The 15,423-nt window shown below is 43.5% G+C and overlaps 1 protein-coding gene across 1 annotated transcript; it reads left to right on the plus strand.

The window, feature by feature from the left end:
• The first annotated feature begins 1,346 nt into the window (after nt 1-1,346).
• Nucleotides 1,347-14,244, plus strand: TXN (thioredoxin). Its single transcript, XM_033237849.1, has 5 exons — nt 1,347-1,567; nt 6,454-6,558; nt 7,031-7,090; nt 13,421-13,486; nt 13,995-14,244. The coding sequence occupies exons 1-5, from the start codon at nt 1,544-1,546 to the stop codon at nt 14,055-14,057; spliced, it is 318 nt and encodes a 105-aa protein (XP_033093740.1). The 5' UTR covers nt 1,347-1,543; the 3' UTR covers nt 14,058-14,244.
• The last annotated feature ends 1,179 nt before the right edge of the window (nt 14,245-15,423 follow it).

Below are 15,423 nucleotides of genomic sequence, written 5' to 3' on the forward strand. Positions count from 1 at the left end.
CCTTCCTCTCTACCCCAGTAACCTCCCTCTCTTTGGGAACGTTGCTGCATTCAGGGCAGTCTGTCTTCCCTCCCTCTAGGGCTATCTTTAGAATGTGTCCCTTGCCTATATCCATATTCACGCCCCGTGCTCCTCAGCCCCCTAGAAACTTTGCACAATAGGTTCAAAACCTCTGGTTTCCTCCCTTCCTCTGTCTGAAAGAGCAAAAGAAGGAAGCCAGGGGTTCTAGGGGGCAGCCAGGCAGCAGTTTCACCACCCCTAGGCAATTACACCTAGTTGCAGCTTCATTGGGAACAACTCAGCTCTGAAAATACAGACTTGGGATTCTCCCTCCCAGCCTTCCGGCTCTCCTGTGAACAGCTTTTCAACCTCCACTTTCAGCCGCTGACAGGCCTTCCTGGCTCCACAAGGTCAGCTAACACACCCACCTTCCACAATCCCCAGCCCTGCCAGACATAACCTGCAACAGGCATTCCTGGATCAATGTAAACTCCGACTTCTGTTCCAGGAGTCTGCCTCCGTTAGAAAAAACTCACACAAATTTGCGTGCTGTCCCACTGTAAATGCTGTATAAGGTGGCCAGGCCCAATCAGTCCCCGCAAGACACCGAATAAGAACTATCTATGGAGGTTTACTACGTGGCAAGCACGGTCCTGATCACTTTGCAAGCACTATTAACCCTCAAAGTAACACCACCGTGAGATTGAGACCATCATGATTCGCGTTCTACAGAAGGGAACACTGAGACTCTAGGACCTTTCTAGGGTCACAACTGCGTAACTAAGTTGCAGAGCTCAATCCGGAGGCACTTCCATCTCACACGCAGCTGTCTGATGGTCAAGAGCCCAACCAGTCCCCCGGTCGTTTCTATCTCACTAAACCGCTGTGTCAAGCTGGAGCAGCGGGTTCAGCAGTGAAAATGAAAGAACAGAAGGAGGTTAGAGAAGAGAACGGTAACAGTAAATTCTGGAGAGGAGGCAAGGACGTACACACCGAGAAACTTCCTGGTCACCGTTACTCAGCACTTTGTGAGGTTCACGGGGCTGGTGGTGGCCGGGGCGTGGCGGGACTTTTCGAGGAATCCAGCCCTGCCTGGGAGGTCCCAGGACTGTCCCCATCTCGAGCGTGGGCGCATTCGATTCAGGCGCGGCGGACGCAACCCCAGGTGACCTGGGAAGGACCTTGTGTCTCTGGGGGTGACTGTCCGTCTCCCTGCCTCCCACCGTCACGCGCAGTGCTGATCCCCACTTTCAGCTGGGGTGCGAGCTGAGCTTGGAGGCGCAGGAGCCTAAGCCCTGATGCCCCGCCCCACGCTTGCGCCAGCCCCGCCCCGATCCCGGGTCGCAGGCTCCAGGGGCGGGGCGTGGCCGGGGCGCAGCGGCGGGCGCGGAGGTCCGGGCGGGCGCGCGCGCCCCCGCCACACGCACGCCGGGCGTGCCCGTTTATAAAGGCAGAGCAAACGGCGAGTCTTCAAGCTCGGTCTGGTGCTTTGGATCCGTTTCCATCGGTCCTTACAGCCGCTCTTCAGACCCCAGCAGCAAAGATGGTGAAGCAGATCGAGAGCAAGGTACGCGCTCCCGGGGAAGGCCAGGGCGCCGGCGCCGCGGGCGGCCTCTGTAGCTGGGGAAGGCGGTGGCGGGAGATGCAGAGGCCGCCCCTCTGCATCGCCGGGGAAAAGGGACGCGGCGTCTCGGCCTGGGCTTGAGGGAAGCAGCGGCCTGGGCGCGCCCAAGGCGGTGGAGCCTGCCCTGGCGGAAGGGAAGAGAGGGACGAGGGTCCCCTGGAGGGCGGAGTGGCGGTATCCAGCGTTGCCCGCACCCTGTGCCCCGGGGGATTGCACGCACGCGGGGAGCGCCCGGGAGATGTGAGAGCGCGGGCAGCGTGAGGAGTCCCCACGCTGCCCTTCCTGCACCCTCCCGTCCGGGCAGCCCCGACTGGAAGAAGGTGAGGGAATAGAAGGGGTCCGCCCTTGGCCCCCTTCTGTATCCAGATTCAGGCCTTAGGCAAGGATAGAGAGGGCCCCTTGCGGAAGGCACGGGTCGCTGGCCGCCGCTGCCTTTCCATATGCGAAGTGATCCACCCGCAGCGGGGGTAGTGATCTCCCTTGGGAGCTGGTCTAGGCCGGAGACCCCCGGCTGCTTCCATCCATTCCCGGCCCCAAAGGTGACGCGTGCTGTATCCGCACTAAGGAGGCGGATTGCGGCTGGAGACCCCCTGGCACGTGCAGGTCTGGCCGGGAGGCCAGAGGGCCCCAGGTGACGCGAGGAAGTGAGGTCCGGGCCGCGCCCACGGGACTCCTGTGGCGCAGGGCGTGTTTCCGGCAGCAGTGGCTTTGGAATGACTCAGTCCCCAAGGTTGGGCCCGGGGGCCTCGGCTGCCCTGCCCGTCCGTGATTCACCCTCAGTCGGTGGGTTTTGCTGGAGCCAGGGCTCCTCCCGGGTGCAGCCGCGCCCTGCCCCTGCTCGCCGACCTATCGGTATCCCGATCGATGTTTTGTCCTCTTAAAAATGCCCAAGGCAAAACAGACTTCCCATGTTTGAAAGTTATTGCAAGCCTAAAACCTTCTAGACTAGGAAACCCAGAGCCTAACACGCAGCGTCTAATGTAGCCATTGCAGAAATATTTGTTAAATGCAGCGTCAGAAAAGTGGAGTGAGTGGAGGAAATTGATACTGCCCGAACGGTAAAAGACCCCTGGCCAGCGCCTACCCTGCGATTACTCCTCCCCACCCGCGGGAAGCAGGGGAGGGCGGGTCCTCGCCCGCCTTGGGTGCCCTGACCTGTTTGGTGCTGGGTGGGCTTCGGAAACAGAAGTGTGTCTGCAGTGTGTCCCCGATCCTTTTGTTCCTTTGACTGTTATTGACTCTCAGTATTTTTTTCCTCATATGTTGATTGCCACTGTCGTCTTTTATCTTCCTCTTAATCAATATTTTCTTAGTGGGATTCTCATTTTAGCAGCCCTCATGTGTTGAAAAGATCCTTAGTAGTGAATTATCTTTCATATACTTTTTTCCAAGCACCTATTGTGTGACAAATTTTAGTCCATTCCTGGGGAAGGGAGTGGGGCTGGGATTCTGTTCTCCAGGGTCTGGCAACCTCAGTGTAACCGAACTGCTGAGAACCCCCTCCACGGAGCCAGAAGACCTTTGAGTGGTCTATGTTAGTTGTCACAATATCCAGCTACTACAAACAGAAAGTTGATTAGGATTTCTGGAGCACAGTTTAGTCCTCCCAGTTGTCAGAGCATGGTGGCACCTTCCTCTTCTACCAGTGACAAAGGTGTACAAGGGTGACAGGAACTTTAAAAAAAGCACTACAGCCTGGGGCCCACAGGCCCTGATAATCAATCCTCAAATAATCCAAAGTCATTGATCGAAAGTTACACTAATTTGATTGTTATTTGTTAGTTTGTTTTTTGAGATGGAGTTTTGCTCTTGTTGCCCTGGCTGGAGTGCAGTGGCTTGATCTTGGCCCACTGCAACCTCCATCTCCCGAGTTCAAGCGATTCTCTTGCCTCAGCCTCTTGAGTAGCTGGGATTACAGGCATGCGCCGCCACGCTCGGTAATTTTGTATTTTTAGTAGAGACGGGGTTTCACAATATTGGTCAGGTTTGTCTCGAACTCCTGACTTAAGGTGATCCACCAACCTCGGCCTCCCAAAGTGCTGGGATTACAGGTGTTACCCACCGCGCCCAGCCTGTTATTTGTAAATGTTGAATACATCTTACGTTTTCATCCTAATGGACTAAATTGGCATCATTGGTCATTGAGAACAATTCTGTTTCTGAGGCAGTCTGTTAGTACGTTAGGGCCAACTGGGATCTGTTTCAGAGAGGAATGGAATAATTGATTGTAAATGTGATGAGGAAGAAATAAACACTTTAAAAAAAAAAAAAGAAGAATGACACCTACCATTTATTCAACTCCCATCCACAAGGCACTTGGCTAAATACTTCAGAAACCACTCACACTTACTACCTTCAGAGTAGGTATGTTTAAGCAAAGAGATCTTAGATTCTGCTCCTATTTACCCCAACTACATTGTTTTGCTTCCCCCAGATTATTGGTGTCAGTGATGGAGACATTTATTAATAGTAACTGTTAGTTTCTGGGAGCTGGAAATTGTGATTTCTTCTTAGTAATATACTCTTGAATAATTTTCAAGCTGATACCCGTGTGGAAGTATCAGAAGAGAGTTTGTACGTGAAGCCTGCACATACCTGGGGTGTAACTCATGTTCATTTAGGCTAAAAGTTATTGTTGCATGCCTCTTTACAGAATTTTAGGTACTTGTGTTTAAATTTGATTCAGAGCTGTTTTGGAAAAGCCTTGAGTATGTTTGAAATACCTTCCCCCTTGAAAGTAATCTCAAGTTTTTAATGAGGGTCAATCGTGTTAAAAAAACAAAAATGTCTATTCCAGACGTTGGCATTTCTTGACCTTTTTTCCTGTCTCACCTGGATCTTACAGTAAAGGATCCCTGGTTTAACTTTCTTGAAAATCACATTAGGGAAGGCTTTGAATGAAATTGATCTGGAACAATCAGTGATGATTTGGAAAAACAATTGCTATACTTCTAATGTACCCTGCTGCAGCCCTCCCCATGTCTCCACCTCTAGGGGTGGGGTTGAGGGATTTGCATAACTGAAAAATTTATGGAAGTGTTGTCCTACCTTTCTCAGGAACACCAATTGTGAATTATTTTCCCAAAAACATGAGGTAGAAATTAGAAATCTAGAGAAGTAACTATTACTACTTGAGGTCACATTAGTGTTTTCTTGTTTATTTGGTTTTTTATCTTACGGTGGTTTATTTATTTGATTTCTTTCTTTATGGGACCTCTTGTGGCGGCGGGGGCCGGGGAATGTTCATTTTTTATTAAACCTATTTGACCAGTGTTGTTTCCTTGAAGAAAACCTAGACTTCAGATATAGATGTTTATGTTTTGATTTATCTTAATTGCTCTGGTTTGGTTTTTGGGTTTGGTTAGCACTAACAGACTAATTGTGGTTAAAATGACTCCTTTGTTTTGGGGAGGCCAAGGCGGGTGGATCACTTCAGGTCAGGAGTTCAAGACCAGCCTGGTCAACATGGCAAAACCCCATCTCTACTAAAAATACAAAAATTAGCTGGGCCTGGTGGTGGAGGCTTGTAATCCCAGCTACTCGGGAGGCTGAGGCAGGAGAATCACTTGAACCCCGGGGGCAGAGGTTGCAGTGAGCTGAGATCAGGCCTTTGCACTCCAGCCTGGGCAACAAGTGAAACTCCATCTCAAAAACAAAACAAAACAAAAATGAGTCCTTGGTAACTAGAATATTCGGTTCCCAGGGTTACAGTATCTAGATAGTAAATAATTCAGGGAAGTTACTGGTAAGAGATTTCTTCATCATTTCTACTAAGAATTTTATTTAACAAGCATTCCTTATGAAAAACAATATCTAAGAAAAATTTCTTTCATGAGGAACTAAAATTTTCATTTAATGAATGATGAGGGTGTAGTTTTAAAATAAAGGGCAAAAATCAAAAGTTGGTAAATGTGTGATCTCAACTCTGGAAACCCCATTATGCTTATGTCAACAGTGATGTCTGAGTGTTGAGGTTTGGGGAAGGTTAGTTTCCTTGACTTTTCAAAAAATTTTAGATTTTCGTATGGTCTACCATAGACAAATGAGTTTAATCAAAAGTCATAGCTTTTTTTTTTTTTTGAGATGGAGTCTCCCTCTATTGCCCAGGATGGAGTGCAGTACCACAATCTTGACTCACTGCAGCCTCCACCTTCTGAACAGCTATTCTCCTGCCTCAGCCTCCTCCGTGGCTGGGACTACAGGCGTGAGCCACCACACCCAGCTAGTTTTTTTGTACTTTTAGTAGAGACAGGGTTTCACCGTATTGGCCAGGTTGGTCTCGAACTCCTGACCTAATGATCCACCCACCTCGGCCTCCCAAAGTGCTGAGATTACAGGCATGAGCCACCATGCCCAGCCAACTTTTTTTTTTTAAGTAACTTGTGATGTTTCAATTGCAAAATCCTATGCCTTTGTGACTTCAGGTGACCCCTTCATAATCCATAAGTGTTTAGTGAATGTCTACCATATACCTAGCCTTGACATGGAGACATTTTTAGTACAAATATCTATTTTTATTTTCCTTTGGTGGAAAGAGAAATTAGCCAGTTCACAATATTTTATAAAATAGTCATGAAGACATGAATAGCAGTATGCTCTACACATTATATCTTGTTTCATCTTATCAAGTAACACTATCAACATATATAGAATTTCTTCAAACAGAGTTTTATTTGGCTTGTTTGGGTTTTTTTTTTTTTTTTTTTTGGCTAAAAAGTAGGTCCTGAAAGGAGATCCTCCAAAATGTACTTTGTGTGATTGTGTTGAGTCTTTCTTTTGAAGGTTTAATATTTAACTATTTATTTAACATAAGCTTTTTTTGCTGTTAGGCTGCTTTTCAGGAAGCCTTGAACACCGCAGGTGATAAACTTGTAGTAGTTGACTTCTCAGCCACGTGGTGTGGGCCTTGCAAAATGATCAAGCCTTTCTTTCATGTGAGTATTAATGTCTACTTTGTAAGAGATTTGTGTTTATGGGTTGGTGGTCACAAAGGTAGGAAAGAAAGACAGTTAAAGGATTTTGGTTTTGGTAGGGGGATTTCTTTGGCTGGATCATTGGTCTAGAAGCAGTAGTATAACAAATAATTTAGGTTTGATACATGTAGCCCATTGAAAATAAATTTTAGAAGTTAATTTTGTCTTAAATAGTTCTTTTTTTCCCACATTGAAACATGGGCCTTATTTGAAATCCCAGCCTCAGAGTTTGATATGACAAACTGTTTTATACTAGGAAAAATTTGATTTAGAGAAAATTTATGTCTCTTAGATCTATGTCTCCAAAGATCTAAATATTTGGATCTTTAATTAGTCTCTACTTCTATTAAGTTTTCATTTAAGAAGCTTGAGTACATTGATTGCCATTACCTAGTTCTAAATCTTTTTGGATTTTTCATTTAAAATTTTCCAGTCCCTCTCTGAAAAGTATTCCAACGTGGTATTCCTTGAAGTAGATGTGGATGACTGTCAGGTACGTAGCTGGAAATATGAGATACTACTGAGCTTTTCACATTGGCCTTTTCCTCTGAATTGCACAGTGCTTTTTTCCACAAATATGTCAAATAATTCTAGAACTGTAATCCTATCTAAAAAGTTCTATCTCAGAAGAGCAGGTAAGTTAGGAGCTTAATCCTAGCTATCAGGAGCTGTATATCACATCCTAAAGTAAACAGAAATAAATCAGTAAGACTTCTGAATCTTATTGGCCACCCACCTTTCTAAAACCCTACGTTCTACTTTACAGTCTGAGATGCTCAATAAATAGAGATTGAATTTAGCTATGATCATTACATCCATAGGCTTGATGGGGTCACCAAATTATGAGACCGCTTGTAGGGCTCTTTGTGAACTTGCAGTAGCGTGAGAACCTGCATTTGCAAGCCTATTCTAGTCTTGGTTGATTTTAGTCAATTAGAAACCACAAGTGTTTTAACAGATAAACACCAAGGTACCTGAGAGAATAATTTGGAAGAAATTCCAGGTTTGGTTTTATTTAATGAATACTTGTTTTGCACTAGGTATATGCCAGGCACTATTCTGGGTAGTTTTTAAGTATCAGTTCATTTAATCCTGAGTGCTGTTATCATCCCCATTTTATAGATGAGAAAACTGAAACACAGCTTGTTCATGAAGTTTCAGTGAGTATGTGGCTGAGCTAGGATTTAAAATGAAGTGGTCTGGCTTCTCAGCTCTTGACCTTAAGCACTACCCATTAGAGGATGCTCTGCCTTATGGTGGGTATAGATACGGTGCTTAGCACATGACCGCTGACCTAGGAGAGCCTGTTGAAGAGGTATCACTTCGGGGCCCTTTGCAGATAAGTGAGCATTTTCACTTAGCCCCAGTGGAGAAGGAAAGGCGATGGGGGAGGGGTGCAGTGTGGCAACAGAGGCGCTGGACCTGGCTTCCAGTGCTGGCTCACTGGCTTCTGCTTTTAGTCCAGTCACTCCTCTTCTTGAGCCTTAAGACCTGTCACATCAATCTCCCAAGGTTGCTTATTCATTGAGCAAACATGGAATGTCCAGTAAAGGCTGAAGGGTCACTTAAAACAGGCATATGGCAGTGCTCTCTAAACATGGGAGGGCACAACAATCCCAGATTGCATATTCTCAGCCATATTTTGACTCTGTGCCTTGGGCAACCCCTGCCTTGGCTTGTGCTGTCTCCTCCCTCTGGTCTGTCCTTTCCTTTCCTACCTGACTAACTCCTTGTCATGAGCTTCACCCCTTCTCCACTTACCCCCTTGTGTGCCCTAAGTACTCAGTAAATCTTGGCAATTATTATAATGATCTTTATGTCTGTCCTTTACCATTAGTCTCGGTAGATTCCTACGATCAGGGTGGGACCCTGTCTTAATTCACCTTGGTTTCCCCTTCACCTAACACACCTGCCTTGCATGTAGTATAGGTGTAGAATGAATGATGAATGTGGTATGGTTGTTAAGTTACTGCTCTAGATGTGTCCCAGAGTTTCTTTAAAAAAAAAAAGAGTGTAATTGCACTTTTGTGGAAAAAAAAAAAAATCCTTGTTCCTTGTTTTAATCAAACTTAGTCTTACTTCTTCTATTAAGGTCAATTTAGCTAGGGGAAAATTGCACCTGGAGTAGAGAAATTCTAACTGCCACTGATCCTATCAGATAACAACTTGATTTTTTTCTTTTTTTTGAGACTAACATTTGAGAATAACAGTTATAATAACTCTCGCTTTGTCACCTGGACTGGAGTGCAGTAGCGTGATCTCGGCTCCCTGCAACTTCCGCCTCTTGGGTTCAAGCAATTATCTGCCTCAGCCTCCTGGGTAGCTGGGATTACAGGCATGCACCACCATGCCTGGCTAATTTTGTATTTTTAGTAGAGACAGTTTCACCATGTTGGTCAGGCTGGTCTCAAACTCCTGACTTCAGGTGATCCACCCACCTTTGCCTCCCAAAGTGCTGGGATTACAGGCATGAGCCACCACGCCCAGCCTTGATTTTTATGTGAAAGTAAATAGGTGCTAGATGCCATGATAAGCCCTTTGCATGCACTATGTCATTTAATCTTCACAATAACTATAAGAATATTTTTTATTAGCACCCTCATTGAACAGGTAATGGGACTGCAGCACAGAAGGTGAAGTCAGTCTCTTGAGGCAGAGCAATGCACCATACTGTACTGAGGACAGGTGTTCTTACTGCCTTTGGGAAGTACAGTCATGCATCATTTGATGATGAGGATACCTTCTGAGAAATGTTAGGCAATTTGGTTGTGCACACATAGAGTGTACTTACACAACCTAGATGGCATAGCCTCCTGTACACCTAGGCTATGTGGTAAAGCCTATTGCTCCTAGGCCACAAATATGTAAGGCATGTTACTGTACTGAATACTGTAGGCAGTTATAACACAACAGTAAGTATTTGTGTATCTAAACCTAGAAAAGGTATGGTGAAAATATATAGAAGATTAAAAAATGGTATGCCTGTATAAGGTACTTGCTATAAACAGGACTTGCAGGACTGAGAGGTACTCTGGGTGAGTCAGTGAGTGGGTAGTGAGTGAATGTGAAGGCCTAGAACCCGTAGACATTATAAACACTGTATGCTTACAGATTTTATTTTTAAAATTTCTTTTTGCAGCAGTACATTTATTATCTTTTTTACTTTATAAGTTTTTTATTTTTTAACTCTAACTCTTCTAGTAACACTTAGCTTAAAACACGAATGCATTGTACAGCTCTACAAAAATATTTTCTTTATATCCTTAGTCTATAAGCTTTTTTAAAAAAGACTTTAAACTTTTTGTTAAAAACTAAGATTCAAACACATACATTAGCCTAGACCGACACGGTCAGGAACATCAGTATCACTGTCTCCCATCCCCACATCTTGTCTCACGGAAAGGTCTTCAGGGACAGTAATATGCATGGACCTTTCATTCTCCTATGATAACAGTGCCTTCTCCTGGAATGCTTCCTGAAGGACCTGCCTAAGGCTGTTTCATAGTAACTTTCTTCTTAAAAAAATAAGTAGGAATACACTCTAAATTAATGATGAAAGTATAGTAAATACAAAAACCAGTAATCTAGCTGTTTAGTATCAAGTAGTATATACTGTACATAATTGTACTTAGTATCAAGTAATATATACTGTACATAATTGTAGTGATATGCTTTTTTAAGTGAAGGCAAGGTTATTAAGAAAGTAAAGGAACAATGGCCGGGCGCGGTGGCTCACGCCTGTAATCCCAGCACTTTGGGAGGCAGAGGTGGGTGGATCACCTGGGGTCGGGAGTTCGGGACTAGCCTGACTGACATTGGGAGGAACCCTGTCTCTACTAAAAAAAAAAATACAAAATTAGCTGGGCATGGTGGTGCATGACTGTAATCCCAGCTACTTGAGAGGCTGAGGCAGAAGAATCACTTGAACCCAGGCGACGGAGGTTGCGGAGAGCCAAGATCACGCCATTGCACTCCAGTCTGGGCAACAAGAACGAAACTCCATCTCAAAAAAGAAAAAAAAAAAGAAAGTAAAGGAACAAAAGAATGTCTCCTCCATAGATAAAGCAGTCTGTAGTGGTATACTTTTTATGTAATTGCAGCACAGATTTGTTTGCACCAGCTAATGCGATGGGCTATGACATTAACCCATCACTAGGTGAGAGGAATTTTTCAACTTCATTATAATCTTATGGGACCACCACATATATGCAATCTGTCATCGACCTAATGTTAATTGGTGCATTACATTTGGTCATCGACCAAATGTTAAATAGTGCATTACTATAGGTGTGCAAAGCTCTCAAGGACTTCCGTATAACACAGCTCCTCCTTCATGTCTGCTTGGGGCACTCTCATCACCCTGAAAGTATCTTTTTTTTTTTTTGAGACAGAGTCTCACTCTGTCGCCCAGGCTGGAGTGCAGTGGTGCCATCTCTGCTCACTGCAACCTCCACCTCCCAGGTTCAAGCAATTCTCCTGCCTCAGCCTCCCGAGTAGCTGGGACTACAGGCGTCTGCCACCACACCAGGCTAAATTTCATGTTTTTAGTAGAGACGGGGTTTCACTTTGCTGGCCAGGCTGTTCTCGAACTCCTTACCTCAAGTGATCCACCCGTTTTGGCCTCCCAAACAGCTGGGATTACAGGCGTGAGCCACCATGCCTGGCCTGAAAGTGTCTTTTAAAACCTTGAAGTGACCCTCTGACAAACTGGGGAACTTTAACTTTGCCTCCATAGACTCATAGAAAAGTATCATCAGTAGCCCTTTTGAAAATGAGAGACCAACCTTATTTCTCTGACAGCCAACAGGGTTATGATACTTATTTTATAAATGGTGACCTCCCTCTGACCCTTACTTTGAGTGAGTTTTCAATAGTATGCATTCAATAAACACTCGCCATTTTTATTCCAGCCTTTACTGTCCTTGTGCCTCTTACTGGAAACTGTACTTTCATTCTCAGCAGGTGTCCAGCATTAAAAGAAAAAGTAAAGATTACCTAGAAAGAACTCCTCAACAGTAGTGCCAACCACCATCCTAGAGGTCATCATAGTGTTTGTAGCTGGCCTTTCTTCCCCTTGAGAGTTATCTGCTGGTTTCCATGATTTGGTTCTCAACAGTCCTGCCTGCTCGCTTGCTGTCCTGTATAGCTTTTGCTGCTTAGGTGCTGAGTAGTTCTGTATTTCTTTCCCAGTCCTCTTTTGAGTGTCTGGCTGACATTTTCAATCCCTATTGGGTTCCAAACCAAACCAGTTGCATGGTTTTGTCCTCCAAACCTTGCCCTCTTACAGCATGAACAATGTGTTGAGCATGGGGTATTACAAGAATTCTCATTTGGCATTCCACAGTTGAGGAATGTCTGTTACTTCAATTACCTTTGAGCTGCAGAAAAATCTTTAGCTGTAGCAAGAGCCACTTCTAGGAAAGGAGGAAATATGAATCAACTAGCCCAATTTGCAATGTTAGGAATTTGTGGATTTTCTAAGTAGGATGGCTTTCAAAGGTTAGAGCGTCAGAGTCACCTGAAGCTCGACTTTGACTGTAATGGTTTAAGATAGGGGTTGATGGGGAAACTTGTAGTATCCCTCAGGTGATTCTGATACTGCAGCAAGGTTTGAGAATCCACAAAGTCTTTTTATTTTTCCTCCTAAGATAGAGTCTCATTCTGTCACCTAGGCTGGAGTACAGTGGCGTGATCTCAGCTCACTGCATCCTCCACCTCCCAGGTTCAAGCAGTTGTCCTGTCTCAGCCTCCTAAGTAGCTGGGATGACAGACGTGAACCACCATGCTTGGCTAATTTTTGTATTTTTAGTAGAGATGGGGTTTCTCCATGTTAGCCAGGATAGTCTCGAACTCCTGACCTCAGGTAGTCCACTGGCCTTGGCCTCACATATCAATTTTTAATTAAAAATAGGCAGGAGGCTGGGCGTGGTGGCTCACACCTGTAATCCCAGCACTTTGGGAGCCTGAGGAAGGCAGATCACTTGAGTTCATGAGTTTGAGACCAGCCTGTGGGCAACATGGAGAGACCTTATCTCTACAAAAAAATATATATATATATATACACACACACACACACACACAAACACACACAAAATTAGCCAGGTTGGTGGCATGTGCCAGTAGTCCCGACTACTGGGGAAGCTGAGGAGGGAGGATGGCTTAAGTCTGGGAAGTGAAGGTTGCAGTGAGTTGAGATTGTGCCCCTGCATTCCATCCAGCCTGGGTGACAGAGCCAGACCCTGTCTCAAAAATAATAATAATCAGTAAACCCAGTGTGGGGTTATTCCTTTAGATTACTATGATTTTGTTCTTGAACAATTGCCTTTTATTTTTTTAGACTTTAGACCTTATATAATCATTCTGTGTACTCTGCCTTCATAATAAAACTGGAAAAATTATGAGCAAGAAACAAGAAGTACTAGTTCTAAGGAATAGTTAAGATTATAATACTGAGTCCAATTGTAGCAGAATTTTTTGTTGCTTCTTTGTATGATACTGAAAATAGTTGAGAATTTGATTGGATTAAACAGCATATTGGATTGCTGGAGTATCTGATGCTAGTAACATTCTGAACATTCTGCCTGTTGATGTGCCCATCGAAGGAAGTAAATATTAATAAAACTTTTTCATTGAGAATATAACCGGTTTGGCTTTTGGACTGCAATTATATTCATCATATTAATTTTCATATGCTGAAAAATGTCCTCATGCTGAAATGTGGGGTACATGACAGGGAGAAGATTCTGGTTTTGGATTACTTCTGTCAAAGCTCAGTACTGACAGTCTTGTATTTAATCCTCTCCCCTGCTACTTTCCCTACCAGGATGTTGCTTCAGAGTGTGAAGTCAAATGCATGCCAACATTCCAGTTTTTTAAGAAGGGACAAAAGGTACGTACATCTGACCTTTAAAACTCTAACTGGGCAATAGGAAACCCAGTATAAGTGAATAAACCACTGGAGTGATTTTCCCTTCAAAGATTGAGGCATATCGCCAAGTTCTGCTTTTAAGAATTTTTAAATATGTCATTCTTCATTGGCTTAAGTACATAATGTGACATCTAATTGAAAATCGATCTTTCCTAGAACTAGTCACTAAATCCCTCTAATTGGTGTTTCCTATTTATATCATAAAGCACATTTCTTAGACTTGGGCAGTTCATTTGTTGTTGTTAGGTATTGTGTAAAAGAAAATTTGTACTTAAGCCTTTTGACTTTGATACTTTTTCTTTGTTTACAACTTAAATGAACTGTATGTTATTCAGGGAAGTTTATTTTAAATAAGATTATACCTCTTCTTCCCTCCACCCCTATTCTTCCTTCATTCTATGCTGATATTTTATGTATAAAACAGTGCTACAATGCTACATCTAATGTCAGTTCAATATTCTTTTAACAGGTGGGTGAATTTTCTGGAGCCAATAAGGAAAAGCTTGAAGCCACCATTAATGAATTAGTCTAATCATGTTTTCTGAAAACATAACCAGCCATTGGCTATTTAAAACTTGTAATTTTTTTAATTTACAAAAATATAAAATATGAAGACATAAACCCAGTTGCCACCTGCGTGACAATAAAACATTAATTCTAACACTTTTTAAAACTGGTGTCTGAATAGCTTTCAAAATAAATGCGAAATGATCATTTAATGTATTTTCCTATATTCTTAATCACTTTTTAGTATACTTGTAGGCCACTGATTATTTTAAGATTTAAAAAGTTATTATTGCTACCTTAATGTATTGCTACAAAAATCTCTTGTTAGGGGTAATACAGGTAATAAAGTAGTATGTTGTTATTTGTTAACTTTTAACAGAGAAAATAGTGTTCTCTGTTCTAGCAGGTAAATCCTCTATGCTCTCCAAAAGATCAGCATGACCAAAATGGATGTCCACCCATGAAGGAATTGTTTTGTTTGTTTGTTTTGCCACAAGGATCTTGATTCTCCTCGTAGTATCTGAGAAAGTCTAGTTGTATAGGCCAGACATAGGTTCTGTCCTGAGTGGTAAAAATTGTGGGAAATTATTAGTTATATCATTCAAAGAACACTGTTTCTTGTGTTCTAAGCACAGTAAGGGGTTGGGGGGTTGAAGAAACTATTTTTGAGTTTACGTAATAATGAAGAGAAGAATTATCATAAGCCAGGCATCATCTTTCTATTAATTCATGTAATCTTTGCAACAATCCTATTAGATATAGATACTGTAATCCCCGTTTACCAGTGAGGAAACAGACAGAGTGGTAATTTCCCCTGCATCACAACTAGTCAGTGGAGGAGCTGGGATTTGAACCAAAGAAGTCTGGTACCAGAATATGTGCTTTTAACTACTACATTGCCCTCAGTGCAACAATCTGAATAAGTAGGAAAATGATGGGCCCTTAGTTGAGTTTCTTCCCTCATGTGAAATTAGGATGCCAAACTCAGATGATCTCTCAAAATATTAATGGAATGCCTATTATGTGCCAGGCATCATGCTAGGCTTGGAATAAAGATGTGACTAAGACACCCTCATCCTCATACAGCGAACATTCTAGAAGCTAAGACAAACTAGTGAATAATAGACTGGTATATTCTACAAGGCAAAACCAAAAACTGGGTGCAGTAATTGAGAATAATAGGAGAACCTGCTTTGCATCAGGTGGTTGGACCTGGGTTCTGTGAGGTGACTGTAAGCTGAGAGCTGATGGATGAAAAGGACTCCAACCTGCTGAGAGCCAGGGAATCAGCTTTCCAGCAGAGAGAATGACAGACACAAAGGAGTCAAGGACAGAGTCAGGAAAAAGCTTGGTACCTTATAGAGTAATCAGAGGAGCATGAAATAAAGCTC

Source organism: Trachypithecus francoisi, unplaced genomic scaffold, assembly GCF_009764315.1.
Source record: "Trachypithecus francoisi isolate TF-2019V2 unplaced genomic scaffold, Tfra_2.0 Lachesis_group16, whole genome shotgun sequence".
Lineage (NCBI taxonomy): Eukaryota > Metazoa > Chordata > Mammalia > Primates > Cercopithecidae > Trachypithecus > Trachypithecus francoisi.

What these genes read in the sequence shown, in the direction of transcription:
- TXN (XM_033237849.1), top strand. Translation starts at nt 1,544, where the DNA reads ATGGTGAAGCAGATCGAGAGCAAG. An exon ending in TGAAGCAGATCGAGAGCAAG is followed by an intron (nt 1,568 to 6,453) that starts GTACGCGCTCCC and finishes TTTTGCTGTTAG; the next exon opens with GCTGCTTTTCAGGAAGCCTT. An exon ending in TAGATGTGGATGACTGTCAG is followed by an intron (nt 7,091 to 13,420) that starts GTACGTAGCTGG and finishes TTTCCCTACCAG; the next exon opens with GATGTTGCTTCAGAGTGTGA.